This window comes from Oxyura jamaicensis, chromosome 3 (genome assembly GCF_011077185.1).
Source record: "Oxyura jamaicensis isolate SHBP4307 breed ruddy duck chromosome 3, BPBGC_Ojam_1.0, whole genome shotgun sequence".
Lineage (NCBI taxonomy): Eukaryota > Metazoa > Chordata > Aves > Anseriformes > Anatidae > Oxyura > Oxyura jamaicensis.
Genome location: NC_048895.1, coordinates 8,454,790 through 8,472,457, shown reverse-complemented (window position 1 = coordinate 8,472,457; position 17,668 = coordinate 8,454,790). Strand labels below are relative to the sequence as shown.

Sequence of the window (17,668 nt, the reverse complement as noted above, 5' to 3'; positions counted from 1 at the left end):
TTGGATTCCATTAGAACCTTTAAAAGAGGTATTGCATGGGCCATACTTTGTCTTAAAGTAATTTGTCTTTCAACCCCATCTGTTTCTAAGCTTATATTCCCATTTATCAATGAATCAGTTGGGTTTGCAAAAAGAGAAGACATTATTTCAATTCATCTGTTGACTCAAATTTGGTGGGGCAAATTTCACACCAAGTCCTTTTATTAACTTCTGTTTTTATGAAAGTAAGTATGCGTGTGTAAAAATACATACGGTGATTTTTCACTGTGCACTGTGTTCTATCAATATTTTTATTGGATTGGATAAAGCTAATATAGTCTAACGTTATTCTACCAACATAAATGCTATCTAACAAGTTTTCTTATGATTTAATGTATCCACAACATTACATGTTGAAATAAATTATATGAATCTGTGCCATTTTCTCAAGGATTGAGTTACTTCCAAGCAGCATAAGATTTTAACCTGCAGCAAAACAAAATTATTAATATATATATATGTTTATAAATAAATATATAATTGTGGTATGTGCTGCAAAATCTCTGTCCAAAACTTTTTAACTTCTAAGTGGTATATTGTCTTTTGGACAAAACAAACAAAAGGGTTTGATATATTTCATGTAAATGTTTTCTTGTAGGAAACAAATAGAAGAAATGGAGGAGAAACAAAGGTCTGACAAAGCAGAACTTGTAAGAATGCAACAAGAAGTAGAGTCACAGCGCAAAGAAACAGAAATAGTACAGCTGCAAATTCGAAAACAGGAAGAGAGTCTGAAACGCAGAAGTGTTCACATTGAGAGCAGGTTAAAGGATTTGCTGGCTGAAAAAGAAAAATTTGAAGAAGAGAGATTGCGGGAACAACAGGAGATAGAGCTTCAAAAGAAGAAGCAGCAGGAAGAAATTTTTGCCCGTGTCAAAGAGGAATTGCAGCGCCTACAAGAACTTAATCATAATGAAAAAGAAGAGAAAATGCAGATTTTCCGAGAACTAGAAAAACTTAAAAAGGAGAAGGATGAACAATATGTTAAGCTGGAATCAGAAAAAAAGAGACTTGAAGAACAAGAAAGAGAGCAGGTGATGCTTGTGGCTCATCTAGAAGAACAGCTTCGAGAAAAGCAGGTCATGATACAGCTCCTAAAGAGAGGGGATGTACAAAGACTTGAAGAAGAGAAAAGAGATCTTGAAGATATCAGGGAATCTCTTTTGAAAGTCAAGGAAGCCCGATCTGAAGGTGATGAAAACTGCGAAGAGTTAGAAAAAGCACAGGATAGTTTCATAGAGTTTAAAAGGAAACAACTAGAACAATTGACTATTTTGGAAAAAGATTTAGTTCAACAAATGGATCACCTAGAAAAGGAAATTGCACATGAAAAAGGAGCTGTGGAACGCTTAAAATTTGCACAGGAAGAACATGTAAATTTCAAGAAAGATGATGAGAACTTTGCAGATACTGTACTCAAGGCTGACGAATTTGACAAGATAAAGCCAGCGGAATACAGGCTTCAATCTAAATTACGGCAGCTTGAGTACCTGAAGAGTAATCATTTGCCAGCACTGCTGGAAGAAAAGCAAAGAGCTTCTGAAGTCCTTGATAGAGGCTTCTTAGGATTAGATAATACTCTCTATCAAATAGAGAAAGAAATAGAAGAAAAAGAAGAGCAGCTTGCACAATATAGAGCTAGCACAAATCAGTTGCAGCAGCTTCAAGAAACATTTGAATTCACAGCCAATGTAGCTCGGCAGGAAGAAAAAGTTCGGAAGAAGGAAAAAGAAATCCTTGAATCAAGGGAAAAACAGCAGAGAGAGGCACTGGAACAAGCTGTCGCTAAGTTAGAAAGGAGGCATTCTGCTTTGCAGCGTCGTTCTACAATAGACTTTGAAATTGAAGAGCAGAAACAGAAGCTTGCTACCTTGAACAACAGCTGCAGCGAGCAGGCAGGTCTGCAGGCTAGTCTAGAAGCTGAGCAAAAAGCCCTTGAACAAGACCGGGAACGGTAAGTGTTACGATAGCTTCAGTTTTTAGGACCTACGATTCACAAAAAGTAAATCATTTTTATGGCTTAGATTTTGAGAGGGCAACTTGTTTCGTGTCCCATTGTTTGAGTTTCCTATTGTTTCAATTAGTTTGCCCAGAATTGAGTTCACATATTGCTTTTTAAAAGTTTCTTGCCTGCTCATTGATTTCTGTTTGGATACTTAACCCATCCCCTGCAGTGTAGTACTTGCATGAGCCATCACAGAATTCAGTTAAGTTGTTTTTACCTATTCAGAAAGCTCATCCAACCCCATGCCCAGCCCTTACAAATGCATGTACTATTTTACAAGTTCCTTTTTATTAAAATATTAATAAGCATTTTGTTTCTTTATTGGTAGCAAGCTAAGTGGTGGTTCAAGATCTGGAGATTGATAGTCAAGGTAAATTGCCAACTATCTCTCTCAGCTGATGATGAGTTGAACACTCCTGGTATTCCAAGTAAACCAGTGTAATGTTTAATGTTTTGTTACTGGCATTAGGGCTAAATAAAGTAGACTAGCCATATATCTGTGTAAAATTTGTTGGTGTTTTTCAAACTTATTTGAAAATATACAGCTGCTTTGATACAGCCCTATGTGATGACAAACCCTTTTAGGTACAGAAGCAATGTCATCAGCTACACATGTGATATTTGGAACTATAGCCTAGTATTTGTGCTAAGTATAGAAGGCTCAGAGGAAAGTGTTTCAGGTAAGGAGGGTTCTTCCTTCACAGGACAGGAAGAATTTTTTTATTGTATTTTTGGCTCGAGCAAAAATCCACTGGGGTTAGTGGATTCAATCCATGCAGTCTGGAAGAAGGGCAAAATTAGCATTTTTAAAAGGCGTTGTCTGATTTGCTAACGCAAGAGCTTGAAAACTTATCATTACTGGTGAAAATGATTTTGTTTTTCTTGAGGTAGAATTAGATCTGTTTTTTTTTAAATATTCCAGTGATTACCTGATTTTTCTTTCAGAAGAAAAACTTCAAACCAGATGCTTGATGAAAAAAATCACCAAAAACTTACTTACCTATAGCAAAAGTGATGAACTCTTCTGTATCTTATTTTAAACTGTTATCAGGAGATAATAGTTCCTTTTTACACCTTGACCTTTAGGTCACTTTTTCCACATGTAAAGCTACATTGTGTGGATTTTAGTTAGGCTTTTTCAATACCAAGTTATCATTTTATTGTGGCTATTTGCCTATATTTTTCATAATTGTCTTGAAGAGCATGTAATCTAGTTTTCTGCACTGAGCATCTCGCTTGAATAAAGCCAGCTATTAACAACTGGAGGTTCCACAAAAATAGACAGCGTCTTAGCTAGCCCTCAAGATATTGCCAGTTTGTGTAATAAGTGGGAAAAATATGTTGTCAGCTAGAAAAATTAGGTTAGAAAAAGATTCCAAAGAAGTGAAAAGGTCTATTTTTTGTTGTTGTTAACTTTAAAGACCTCTTGCAGAAACTGAATAAAACTTTGCACTCATTCAGTGAGGAGCTCAGGGGCCTGAATAATTTTGTTTGGAATGTCATTTATGCACTCACAAGGATAGCTAACTTTTTATGAATGTTGTGGCAAAAGAAAATCTTATGATACATGATAATATGTTAAATATTTCAGAATGTTTATATAACCCTTGTGCACAAGTGTTCAAATTTACTCTTCATAGTAAATAATGTCTTGGACCCTAGTAGGCATATGAACTGTATGTGCTGCTTATTATTTATCTAGATAATATTGTGTAACGGTGTGCTTCAGAAAAAGAGGTTCAAATCTGTTAGCTATCTAAAAATGTTTAAATCCAATGTCCATCTGAAATGTTCTGTGAGCCTAAGTCCATCATAACTGGATAAAATGTTTTTCCAGGTTGCGTAATATGCCGGCTCAAAATCATTTCACCTACAGGGATGACCCCCAAAATGATAACTTGGAGCTAATTCATACTGGAATTATGCACCCGCACTTTGTCTTCATTGGCAGAAATTTGGGGCTGTAGAATGAGCACAAAGCAACTTCAGAGCCATCTTTGAGGCGACAGGATGCATCGCTCAAAAAGGGCAAGGAGCAATTCAGTGCACTTACTGGAGGATGCATTGCACAGCTGGATAAGCTTATAACTGTAGGAAATGATATCTTTTGATAGTAGGATGTTTACAAATGAAGAGATAAGCTATGTTCCCTTAATATAATTGTGATTTTTGTGGTTAAATTGATTTTCCATAGATGCAAACACTCCCCCATATCCATCAGCCATCTCCCATATACTTTCCCTCAGGATGCAAAATTGTTTTGCTGCTAATCAAAAGAAACAGATGGCTTCTGGCTGTGCTGCAGAAAGTACTCTAAAAATGAAGTAACAATTCAGCCTGCTTTACTCCTGCCGAAGCCACAGCATTTGTACTCGCTCTTCAATTTTCAGTTTTAACCTCCAGGAAGGAATAAAGTAGTTGTAGCATTGTACATCAATTTTGGTATTTGCAATTGCCGTTAAAATGTTAGAATCCCTACTTTGCATGCTTTCCACTCCTTCCGCAGGAACTTCTATTCTTTTACCCTTTAATTTTCGAGTAACCCCTAGCAAAACAACTGCCTTTGGAGATAAAATTGTAATGGAAATGAGGAAGATTATTACTGTGTTACTAATCTAATCTCAGCTACATTATAAGTGAAAGCTGTACTGCAGATTACTTTGTTATAATATTGTTTAATTTGACTAAATGATAAATATTGCAAGAAGTGCTTCTTCTTTTATACCAGATGCCTCAGGCATTTCCAGTCAAAAATACTGTATCTGATTTTACAGTGTGTGCATAAATCTGGCTGATACGATATTTTTTTTGTTGTTAGAGAAAGTGAGGAGGTTTCCATTCCAAAAGGTGATTTATAACGTATGTAAAATAAATACTGGACTTCTTATTTTGTTGGTAAATTTTCAAAAATATATATGCAGAGAAGAGTCGCTGAAAAATAATGAGATTTATATGTATAGTACACAGTTTTAAAACTTTCTTACAAATATGCTCTGCCAAATTGTTGTCTTGGGTTGTTGTTTTAGTATTTTGAGTTATTTCATTTTTTTCCATATTTATTCATTTACTTCAACCTAGAAGCCAAATAACTGACATAATTGGTAGAGTTCTATAATGAGGAAAGAATTATTCAAATGATCCTATTAGATTAGTTTAGTCTTTCTGAATTAATATTTAATGTGCTGAGTTAGATACCACTTGTGTTGGAGGTTTATGAAGTTGTTTTATTTAGCTTAGCATTGCTGTTGGAATGTGTTTTTTGAGCCATCTCTATTTTCCTATCTAAATATGCTTAAAGAACAATAAGTATTCTCTTATCTTCATGAATAGTAATAGTTAAGATTTAACATGTTTCTCAGTGTAAGTACAGCACATCTTCTAAGAACTATGGGAATCAATGGTACCTGAATACAGACAACATGAATTACATTTTAAGATGTCTTTGTAGCTTGGACCAGGAAATTCAGCAGCTGAAGCAAAAAATTTATGAGGGTGATGGTGGTCAGAAAGGAAATCATGGAACGTTAGAAGAGAGACTGTCCCATACCAATTCTCCTACCAGCCCAACAAAGCCCCAGCCACCCTCTGCGCCACTAGTTGATGATAGGTAGGTAACCTGTACTTCTGCAACTTGTTGATATGAAAAGAAATATTTTGAAAGTTCTGTTCTTCTCGAGTTGAACTGGAATTAAATTCTCTAACTGCACCTAAAGAGTAGTCTGGAAACAAAATTAATTTGCTATACTTTAAATAACCATCAGGCTTATATGTTGCTCCTGTGCAGTTTGTTTTTCAATAGAGTTTTGTGAATCTCTAGACATAAATGTATTTAAGTTGGTTTTGTGTTTACAGTTACTTGTCTGTATGGTATTGCTTTATGTACACTAAAAGCGACAAATCATTAAGCCTTTTTTAACAGGACAATTGCCCACTGTTATTTAAAATCTATTATTTTTCCTCTTCGTTCTTTTTACACTTATACATGAAGTCATTAATAGCTACTCCTGGATCATTCTTTCTGTTTGAAGACCAAAAGTTTGATAGTCCAAGTTGCCTACATTACAAAATCGATAAAAGCAAAACATTAAGTAATAAAGACACAACCCCAGCCTTCTATTTCTTCCTCATCCGTCTTACCCTCACTCCTACTGGTGCACAGCTTTATGCAAAGCAGTGGCTTAACCTGTGGCCCATTGAATTGTGTAATTGTGATAACAAATTTGTTAACCTGTTAAATGAACACTTGTTAAATGAACACTTCCTAAAAAAAATCCACATTCCTTGAGGGATAAAGATGGTCTAATGTTAAGCCTGACAATTAAGAGTTGTGCAGCGTTTAGGGTTCCTAAGTGTTTCTGAGAGTCTTTTAACTTGTCTTATATTTTATCCAATAATATATATATAAATATATATCGATTTGCTTCATACTTTGCTGTGTCTTATAGGATAAATGCCTTTATTGAACAAGAAGTGCAGCGAAGGCTCCAAAATATTCATCATAAAGCTGAGGATAATGATGGTACCCTGTTCTGGTCTACAGAAAGCTTGAAGGTGAGCAGTGACTGGCAGGAAATCCTGACCTTCGATGTGTGTAACCACTGATTTTATTGTTGTTCAGCAACTTTCATGTTTTCCTGCACATACTTACAAAAAAAAATAATTCAACCAGTAAGTCAGGGCTATCAGTTTTAGATTGTGCTGTTCTTATTTTCTAGAGGCTGTATCATGTTCTATTCCGGTTCTTTTCAATGAGGATTGTGTAAATGCTAATAAGAAGCTTGCAGGTGGAATCACGATTTTCATTTTATACCTTTAAAATACATGGATAAAATTTCCTTCAGAAGAACTGTAACCATTTACACTGGAAACAAATGCTCATTTGAAATCCGATAATCTGATTCATCTGAGGACTGGCTTGATTGACTTCTATGCCAGTGGTTTAATAAATATAAGTAAGAAAACAGTTATTTTTAGCTATTACAATAACATCTCTTCCTATAAATACTTTACACAAGAAAGGCACTTTATTTAATAATCACCTGTACCTTTTTTTGTTCTTAGGATAATGACAGACTTAATAATGGCACTGTTCAGCGCAAGCTGAAGTATGAGGTAGGTCATAATTTGTTAGAATGAAGTGGTTGCCTTAAATTATGGCATGCCCTGTAATTAAATTTCTTAATGTTTAGCTGCATAATTAGAATTTTGAATTCACAGCAAGATTAATGGCTAATAGAGACAGCAATTTATTTTTCTAGCTTGCAATTAGTGACTTTTTTTAGAATGGGCACAGCTTTTTCCTTACTTGAAAGGTGTGTTGTTGTTGTGGATGTTTCTTCCTTGCTTTGTCATGATCTTGATTAGGAACAGTATCCCTTTCCTGATTTTTAGAGGATAAAAGCATTTAATAAGAAGATTGTTTGAATTCAGAATACCACTGCACATTTTGTGACTCATGGTAAACTCGCTACTGTATGGATGTTTCTGATGATAGCAGTAGCATTGGACAAATTTACCTGAATGTCATGAAGGATTAATACATGCATTCCTAAACTGAGTTTACACCCCTCCCACTGTATTCGGTTGCTTAACTTAACTTGAAGTGCTGTTAATTCCTTGACTCAGAGAGTAATTCCTAAAAAAACTTGTGGATTTAAACCTTAATAGGAGGAGGACTGCAACCGCTCTCATTTGGACTTTTTTTTTTTCTTTTGGACTTTTCCACTGTTACTTTTTAAACTATCTTGGACTTTTGACATTATCTTGTGCTTGTTTTTGCACGGTCTTGGATAGTACAGGATTCCTTTTTTTGTGCATGTGTGGAAAAATAATAAAGGTCTTATACATTTCTGCATTGTCCTTTGACTTCCCTGTGTTTTTTGAGTAAAACAAATATAAACTAAGTGAAATGGATACTGTAAAAAAGAAAAGCAGTGGTGGGCTGGGAAGATCAACCATTCCTGAATCAGACCTCAATCTGTTTTGTTTGATTTTTCTCTCTAATTTTGGGAGATTATGCTATTGTACAAACTTTGGATGATTGTCCAAATGGAATCAAAATCAAATCTGAATTAAAGAAATTTTCAAATCAGAAGACTTTTAAAGACTTTTTTCTTCTTTTGACATTTTTAACAGAAAAGTCAACAGTGGCAGCCACATTATGACTTTCCATTTATTTCTAAAGATGACAAATGTGCTTCTGAGATGCTTGGAGAAAACGCAGGAGTAACAGATCATAACAGACAGAAGGAACACACAGAGATGTGGAATTTCTTTTCCAGGCTTGGAAGAATCTCCTCCCCCTTCACATCAGAAAAGGCATTTGAGAATGAAAGGGGTAATTCCAAACAGGAGAGCTTTGCTCGTCTCTGTGACACTGAAAATAGTTTAACTCACTCTGAAAGTAGTAATACTTTAAAGAGTAAGAACGTTCCTTACCAGAATGTTTTATCTACTTCTTTACCAAGTCATGACTTAAATAATGTGGCTTACTCACTCTGCAAGTTTGAAAATTTCAATCATTTTGACAATAAAATAATTACTTTTCAGGATCGTTACAGCTCAAGAGCTGAATCTGATTGTTCCCACTTGCAACAGCTGTCTCCTTTAGGATCCTTAATGTGTGTTAATGAGCAAGCTGGTTTTAACAGCACATCATGCCTTGTCTTTTCTCAGTCTAACATACACTCTGGAACTTGTAAAGAAAACACACCATTTAAGACAGAGCAACGGGCAATGGAAGACCAGTCTAGTAGTTTTCAGCTTCCAAATGAAAAAAACTCTGATTTGATCTCTTCCACGTCAATAGGTTCTCATTTGGATGTCAGACCAGAACGTGCCTATGGTCTGGGATATGTTTTCAGTAAGCTTTCCTGCCTTTACAAAGATACCAGCAGTCAGCTGCTCAACAGTACCTTGATTTCTAAACAAATTAAGGAGTTGGGAAGTTTGTGTGACAAAAGCGAGAGATGTGCACAAGCGGTATCATTAATAAAACATCTGCCACTTATAAGAAACTTGCAAGTAGATGTATTCTTCAAGTCTGATATCAATCAAGATGTATCGCACTCTAGTGATGACACCAAAGCTCATACCGAAAATGTTCAGCTTGAATCCCCTGTGCAAGAGAATGTCATGATGTGTGGAAGCACAGGAATCTCTGATGCCTATGTGAGAAAGCCTGCTGGAGGATACGTATGTGGTTGTAAAAACGAAGAGCTGGAAAATAGTCTTGTGTTAAGACAGACATTTCTGCATTTTTCTGATGCCTTTTTGAAACTCCAGGTCTGTTCTCTGGAAAAAGTGCTCGAATTTTTGACCTGTGCCCTGCCTCAAATTTGTATTAGTATGGAGGAGTTGAAAGGTATCTATTGGCTCGCTGTTAGCAATCACAAAAATTCTGATCCAGAACCTGCTTGCTTGCTTTTGTTCAGCTCTGTTTTATATGTTGTTGTTTCATCAGTCAAGCAAGACATCTGTCAGAGTTCCTTGTCAATATTTCATGAGGTTCCAGTTATCGCAATAAGGGAGATTCATGTTGGCTTTGCTGGACAGAGTGTGAGTCTTCTTTCTGCTGAAGATGATTTGCTCACAATATTTACTTACAACAAGCACTACACTCAAAGAATTTGCCATGACATAATGAGCATTTTGATTTCTACGACGGAGGATGCTGCTTATTTAAATCATCAGCTCTTGAAAGATGATTTGATGCGGATGTCACTTGACTGGACATCAGAAGTAAATGACTTAGTTTTATCAAATGGAGTACTTTTGACCTGTAAATTCAGAACTATATTAGCTGATCTGGCTTACTTACTCCATGAAAATATGGGAAGTATTAAACCTTCGTTAGCTGACGTTCAAGTAGTGCTGTATGCCGCTGTAAAAATAGACTGTGCTAAGCAGAATGTGTATAGATCTCTGGTTCTTACAACTACTCATATAGGTATCCTAAGGGAAAACAGTGCCTTTTATCCTGCACCTAACCTTTTGGATGCTTCATGCCAGCGATCACAATTTGACAGCCTTCAGTTGTACAGTTTGAAGGATATTCGATGTGTAGTTTTGCCAGACAAAGAGAATTTCACAAAAATTGAGCTTGTGTTTTCTAGAAGGAGCAAGGTTGGATCTGATTCAGGAATTGGTTTTTCAAAATACTGTGAAAAAGAAATAAATACTCAAATGACAGTTATCCCATCAGTTCTTCAAAGCAGTTTGCATATCCCATCGGAAATCTGGAAATTAACATTCAGTTCAAGTGAAGAAGCCATTTGGCTAATTATGCATATGACTAGGTGTTGAAATCGAAATACGTTTAGATACATTCAAAATAGGAGGCTAATGAATATTGATAAAATGCTTTTTTTTTTTTTTTTTCTCCTGTCAATAGGCAAAAGAGTCCTTTGAGCCTTTAAGGGAATACCTTAAAGATGTGTACACACATCTTACCAAAAATCATTATTACTTGATTGCTTACTTTTTGTGTGTCTCTAACATTCTGTATGTACATTTCCTTGGGAAGGTGAGGAAATTAAATGGTTCTGTTTTAAGTGGTATTGGATCAAAACTATAATTACAGCTGTGTCTTCTGATTTCCATTTTGGCTGTTGTTTTTGGCTTCCTTCATCTCCTATCCATCTTAATTAATGTCTTTTCCATTCCTCCTTGATTGCCTTTTCCTTAATCTTTCTGAGTATCTTTGTTTTTTATGCTTCTCATCTATTTCATGCCCTTGATCTCAATGCTTCAAAACATTTGCAATAAATGTGTCTGAACCGTAAGGTGCATTTACGCCTATGGTACATCACTATGTGGTGTTAATAGTAAGGATGTTTATGGCTTTCACTTTTACAATTTTGGAAAGAACACTATTGGCAATTCTTTTCTGCTTTCGCGTGTCGCAGTAAGGATTAATATGCTCTTCGATTAAAGTTTGTTGCAAGTGCAAAAGGAGTTGTGTGGCATATTTTAAGTCACGTAGGCTGAGGTACCGGGGATTGGTAGATTTACCGCCTCTCTTTTCTCTTGGGTTTCCCACCTTTGCCTACAGCCAACAGAGTGTAGGCTACGTGGAAGCAGTGAGTCAGAAGAACAAAAATGGAGAGAACATCCAATACCCTTTTTCAATTTCCACTTCTTACACCCCGCCACCCCACTCTCCTCTTGCAGAGAAACAATATATGGCTTTTTTGAGTCATTCCTATCTACTTTGTCCAGCAGTTAACTTGTACTCTCACAAATAGAATGCCTTACAGTCCTTTGATATGAATGCTTAAGGAAAATGTGATGTTAAAATGAAGGAGGTTAGAGGATGTAAACAGATGTTATGCGTTGGCTTTTTGACCTTTGGTCACACCACTATAACTACGGTAAGACAGCCATTTCAGGTTTATGATTTGTGTACATGTTTCTCATGATGTTAAATGGATAGTTAGCAACTGGGGGTACTGCCTGAAGGGTGGAGTGAATTTAACCCTACAATCATCTCCATATAATGTGTCAGATAACTGGCCTGAGTTTCCTCACTTTCTCATGTTTACCAGTGGGGTTGATGATGCTGTGAGACTGCATCTCTTTCTGGCTGTTTAATATCATGTACCCAAAAATAATAATGAAACTATTGAAAATAAATAGATTTCCACTTGTCAAGGCTTGCCTCGAGCTCAGTAAAAGGTTACTCCTTCCCTGTTACTCCTAGCCAATGTTCAAAAAAATAAATAAGCCATTGTCTCCCATCTTTTGTTTTTTTCCCTTGCAATGGGAGCTGAATACCTTTGGATCCTGTTGCTTGAATGTGCCATCTGCCTTGTTGGAGGAGGATGGTCCTTGGCAGAAAAAATGGTGGCATCTAATCTGAAATTCTAAATGCTGTAAACATATTGCCAGGAGAGGTGTAATCTTCTACCAGACAGTTAGACTTCAGTCTCTCTACTAGTATAAGAACATTTCCCATTTGTTCTTACCATACGTTAAGACATGATAATGTAATTCACTTGATGCTTAAAAGGACATAACTTGCTTTGGATGGGAAAGTTGTGGCTGGAAAGATGAAGGGTGGTTTGGATAGCAAGTTGTGTTGTGATTAAAAAAAAAAAATCACAACTTTATGCTACCTAAAGCAATTCCAAAGATGAGACCAAAATGTGTCATTTTACTTTGATATATAGTTTTTGTTTTTTAACAACAAATATATATATACACACACACACAAATATCTCACAGACCATGGAGTAGACACTTGTGTTGGAGTGGAACATCACAGCAGCCCACTTAGAGAGTGGCTCCCTTACTCACACTGTTAAGGCATTTCTTCAGTCTTGCTGAAAGTTAACTTGAAGCGTGGCACTGTCTGTGAGGATGGTCTTAAATCAAGGCTGCTAAATGACAGCAATTACTGTAACTAATTGCTTTTCAGATGATGCCCCACATTTTAAAAAATGTTTGTGCACGTTATGTTCCAGATAACATGATTTTCTTCTTGGTTTTGAAACCAAACTTGCTGGATATTATGCATTTTTATGAAAAAAAAATGACTTCACTGCCATATCCTTTATTCCACTGTAAATTAAACATAGCATAATGATGGATGTTTATCACTATCAAAGAGTTATTTAATGTATTAGGACATGTTTTTCACAATACATTGTGTTTGAAATTATTCTTCTATTAGCTGTAATAGTTTCCTGAAAATGATTGCCAATAAATTACATGTTGACAGAGGTGGTTTTAAGAGTGACTTTATGGTTTTCTTGTTGTTTTAAAATGGATCATATTGTTGTCAAGGCAATGAACTCCTCTTTCCCCCAAGGAAACAAGTGCTTACATTTCTTCACTCCAGAAAGCTGAGATTTACTTGAAAAAGCTAGTAACTTGGGGAGAAGTGAAAGAAGAGCAAAATGGAGGGAAGAAAAATTTTGTTATGTAAACAAAGATCATTAAAAAAATCCATTCAAACTCAACCTTTTTGTTTTAAATTTTCAGTAAAGAAGAGTATCTGCAGAAAACAACTTCTAGCTAAAATCAGTTGATTGAAACTAAAACTCGCCTCCTTTGTATTTTCTTTTCCAATACTATTAATGTTGTTATTAAGGAAAATGACATTTATTTCATTATTTTGTTAGTAGTCAATTATAACCTGTCTTCTCAATAACATGATGAGGATTTTAAAAAGTTATCTGTAACAGCATTCAGAGGGGCATCTACCCATGAGTTTCAAACTTTGCTGCTGCTGCTTTCAATAGTATCACAAAGTATAAGGTGTACTTGGTCACTGAGAGTTGCTACAGAGAGGCCAAGTGTCATGAAGCAGAAGTGTGAACCACATTCACATTTCTGGATAGTATTGGTCAAGACTGAAGGATTTTGACCAAGCAGTATGTCTCATGGTAGTTACTAAACTACGGAAAGTCAATGTTGAGTTATGGATGAAGTGATGGATAGCATCGCTAAAAACAAAGATGTAGCGTGGTCATAAGTTTAAAGTGATAGTGTTTCAACTTTTTTAAACTTATACTTGCAATGGTGTTGTAGCTTCTTTAAGTACAGTTAATGTTTTCAGACCAAGTACTTTAAATTGAGTTAGTGGATGACTTCCTAAAAGGCAGTTTCTACTTTTATTCCCTACAAATGGTTATGCTACTTTTTGGACACTGTCACTGCAAAGCATTGCAGCTTTTCAATTGCAAAATTATTTTATTGTTGACAAAACTTCACAATTAGAATTCCTACCTGGCTGTTAGACCAATGTACCTTTGTTACAAGTAACTCTTTACAGCTTTGTTCAGACATTGTAAACTTATCATAGTTGAGTTTTCTCTTACGAGATTTAAAGGAAATGGAAGGAAACTGTTCTGAGAGTGGATTACTAGGTTATTGTTTAATTGTAAAGTGACTTTGGATTTGTCTAAGATCTTTCTTAATTGCCTAGATTCTCCGTGGCTTTGCATATTTGAAACAGATTTTAAAAATATAAATACGTATGAAAAATAAAGGCATGATTCATATATGTATTTTTTCAAAGAGGGTTAATAAGTCTTCTGTTTTCCTTTATTTTTGATATCTAAGCTGAAAATGCCTTTTGAAAGAGTAAGCAATATTGTAAAGGAATTTCACCTCATATTTTTCATGCATAACAAAATGCTAGGGCTTGCTTATAAAAGCAGATCCATTTTGTTTTCAAATAATTCCTTCATTTTCAAAATAGTTTCTGCCACCTCCATGCTCTCTTGTCCCTGCGCTTCTGGCTGCGAATATTTTCTTGTTTTTAGTGAAGCTTTTTTTTTCTTCTTTATGTAGTGATTTTGGTTTTCCTTTGTTCTCCCTATTTGGTATGCACATAAAAGCGGATGGTCTGTCGTTCTCTGGGAGCAAATCCAGATGACCTAAAGGACCCAATTAAAATTAGTATTCCACGCTATGTCCTGTGTGGGCAGGGAAAGGATGAACACTATGAGTTTGAAATAAAGGTAAGTGCTTTTCAGTTGCTTCTCCTTGATGTTTTGTATTTGTACAACAGTTGTGTCATAGTAACAAAAATAACAAAAATATGTTTTGTTTAAAAGTTAACCCCTAGCTGTCTCTGTCCAGCCATTGCTGTTCTCTTTGACAACATCACAGTTAGCAAAGGTGGAACCAGCAATAGGAAACACACCTGAGATCCTCCACATTCCAGAAATCACCTTACTAACCCCACGGAAATGTATTCCAAATGTGCAATTTTTGTCCTTTGTCTAAGTGGCCTCAGTACTGTGAAATATGAGTGGTTGTGGTAAGGCATGCACGATACAGGATACTGTCAAGACACGTATTTTCCAGATGGATCAGTTGTACGCAGCAAGTTGGTGGTCAGACGCTTGGGATGGACATTTCCAGGTCTTACTGAGATGTAAGCGGAAGGTATAGAAAATTATTAGACTTGAAACACTTACCTGTAGTAATGACACCCTAATATAAGTATTTTTCACTTAGCCACAACAAAAGTTTGTTTCATTTCTGGCCCTTGGTTGTTCTGATTCTTAATTTACAATAGGTCTCCCTTCTCCAAACTGTTACCTGTTTCCCCTCCATTCTAATGCCTTTCTCAGCTAATCTTCTGTGCAGAAATGCTGGAAAAAATGCATATTCATTATGTTTCCTCTGGTACTAAGCCAGTGTTTTTTCAAAGCAAGATGTGAAATCTAATTGGAAATGTGCTCTCAGTGCATGTGGACACGTAGCAGAACTGATGTACATGGCATCAGAGACTGAATTGGCAGCCTTCTTCACTGAATGTACTGCCAGATGCTTCATTAACTGGTGAAAGTTGGAGTGACCTGCCTTCATAGTGTGCAAGACTGTTTTTGAACTATGCTTATGGTCTCTTTGCGAAGTCTTTCATTAAGATGGTCAATTTTAGCTCAGTTTATGATAATTAAATTTTCATCTTGAAACACACTGAACTGTTTGTGGATGGAATACTTCCTTCTGCCTTCTGAGTGTTGACTTTGCTGAGGCCAGTGAAAGCCTGGTAGCCATCAGAGATGCTGAGAAAAAAGTAAGTGCATGTGAAACTTCCCCAAGGGCTGTTCTAGTTGCCAACTATTTTCAGCAGATAAGATTTACAAAACTGGATAATGGTTAGTAAAGGTAAAAAAAATAAAAAATGTTTTGTCCTTTTAGTAACAATCAGTGGATTTCTTTTCCAAGTACTCTCCCTTCATCCCTAAAACCCACAGAAGCATGTGCAAAGTCCTGGGACAGAGGGATAGTTAAAGAATGTATGAAGGAAGACTTGAACTTATTTGGAAGGAAAGGTACTGGGGAAAAAATTAAAAGGAGTGTGATTCTTAACTAGCAAAGAACAGGATGATGTCTCAAAAACAGGTACAAGTGCTTATGAAACTAGGCCGCAGCAGTTGCTTGTGTTTTGTTGCCACGAGGAGAAAGACTTGCAGACTGACCTCTCTGATGGCATGGAATGACCTGATGCAATCCTGTGGCTGAGAGCAGTGTATATGGAGCGGCTGTTCTCTTCTGTCGTACTCGTCAGTATCATCTTGCTGTTTCTCCTGTGCCATTTCTAGGCTGCCTATGAAAGAAACTGCTGCTTAAGTAACTGCTTTGATGAAGTTTAAAGCAAGGAAATGATGACATACAGAGTAGGGAATGGTCTATCACTTTAATAATTGTATTCCATTGCTATCAACTTCCTTAGAGCAATATTTTTATTGCAGCTGCTATGGACCTTAATTTTGCAGTCTTTGGAATATTTCTTACAGTTATTCCCTTACACAAATCGATCAACTGTGTATGCCGCTTTTCATTTGCCTCCAGATCTATGTCACACTGGGCTGCTTTTGCTGTGGTCAGGATTTGGCTCCAAGCTACAATCTGCAGAGCTTCCACAAACTTTTCTATGTTAAATGTTTTCCCAGCAGAGCTTGTATCTCTGATTTGTCTTTCTACAGGCAGGGAGGAAAGCATGCGTACCTGTTTCACCCCTTCTTGATGGGTCAGGGTGCAGTGTCAGTTGTTGAAATAATGCTTTATTTTAGCCCTGCTTTACGTTGCTCAAGTTAATTTTCAGGTGATGGCATATTAGATTGTATGTCAGTTTTGGGAAGGAGCTGGGGTGATGTTGATCTCATTCCCTTTACCGCTATCCAAACGAGCTTTCTTTACCAAGGTTGCTCTTGTTGGAAATATGGGTAGCTGACCCGTTTGCATGTAACAGCAGAGTTAGCCGACAAAGAGTCAAGAGGTGATGGAGTTGCATTGTAAGATAGTCCCCAAACCTTTGAATCCTACGTATCTCAGAAGTATTTTTCCATCAGCAGATGTTTCTGATCGTTGTAGATAAATGTTGGCTTATTGATGTATAGAGGAACAGATCTGAAAAATATTCTATATAAATTTCTTTTTGGGACATGAAATAGTATGTAAGAGGTGAAAACGTATATAATATGCTAGAAGAGTGGGAATAAGTTTTGCACTTCTTAGCAGCATTGTGGTCAGTTCATAAGTCTTTCAACCCTGATATATCATCCAAAAATAATTTTAGTGCAGGTGCAGCATCTTGTCCGTCTAGACAGATATAACATTTGAGAATGAGCCAGCAAGGTGCTCTGTCCACTTGTGTTCTTTCAATGGATACGTCACATTTCAAGATATTGAGCAAGGCCCATGAGAACCTGTGGGAGAAAATTTGAAATAGAAGCAAAACCATTCTTTATTAGATTTAAGTTAGTACCTTCTTTTACAGTGAGAGAAATTGTGGAGCTGTTTATGATCTGCTATTAAAAATTCAATATTAATGGTTAAATTTCCAAATAAACTTCCATTTGGGCAACAGTTTTATATGCAGTCTTTAAAGACGTGCTGAAGCAGTGGTAACTTAATCAAATCTAAACATAGTTTAATAGACCTGAATTAGAATACCAGAACACTGTTCTTATGTACTCCTCTTCCTCTCACGTTGCTGTGATATGCAGAATATTCAGGCAAGGCCACAGCAGAAACAGCACTTGGGAAGGTTTTCTACATTGTAAAGATTGTTGGCATCTGTTCTAGAGAGTACCTCTGATTACAGACAGCACGTTTGGAAGGCAGAAGGAGCAGCAAGGTGGTAGGGAAGGGGGAACCTCC

The 17,668-nt window shown here is 36.4% G+C and overlaps 1 protein-coding gene across 10 annotated transcripts in view; it reads left to right on the top strand.

Moving 5' to 3' along the window:
- KIF16B (kinesin family member 16B) overlaps positions 1-17,668 on the top strand; it is a 142,744-nt gene that overhangs the window by 77,741 nt on the left and 47,335 nt on the right. For 3 of the 10 annotated variants that reach the window (XM_035320228.1, XM_035320226.1, XM_035320234.1), the window contains 5 exons: positions 638-1,993; positions 5,481-5,651; positions 6,490-6,595; positions 7,106-7,156; positions 8,720-12,712. In XM_035320228.1, coding sequence (XP_035176119.1) covers positions 638-1,993; positions 5,481-5,651; positions 6,490-6,595; positions 7,106-7,156; positions 8,720-10,348 — 3,313 coding nt within the window. In that variant the 3' untranslated portion in view covers positions 10,349-12,712. Of the gene's footprint in view, positions 1-637; positions 1,994-5,480; positions 5,652-6,489; positions 6,596-7,105; positions 7,157-8,719; positions 12,713-14,341; positions 14,512-17,668 lie in introns of those variants that run through there. The other 7 variants (XM_035320233.1, XM_035320230.1, XM_035320232.1 and 4 more) reach the window with 4 other exon arrangements.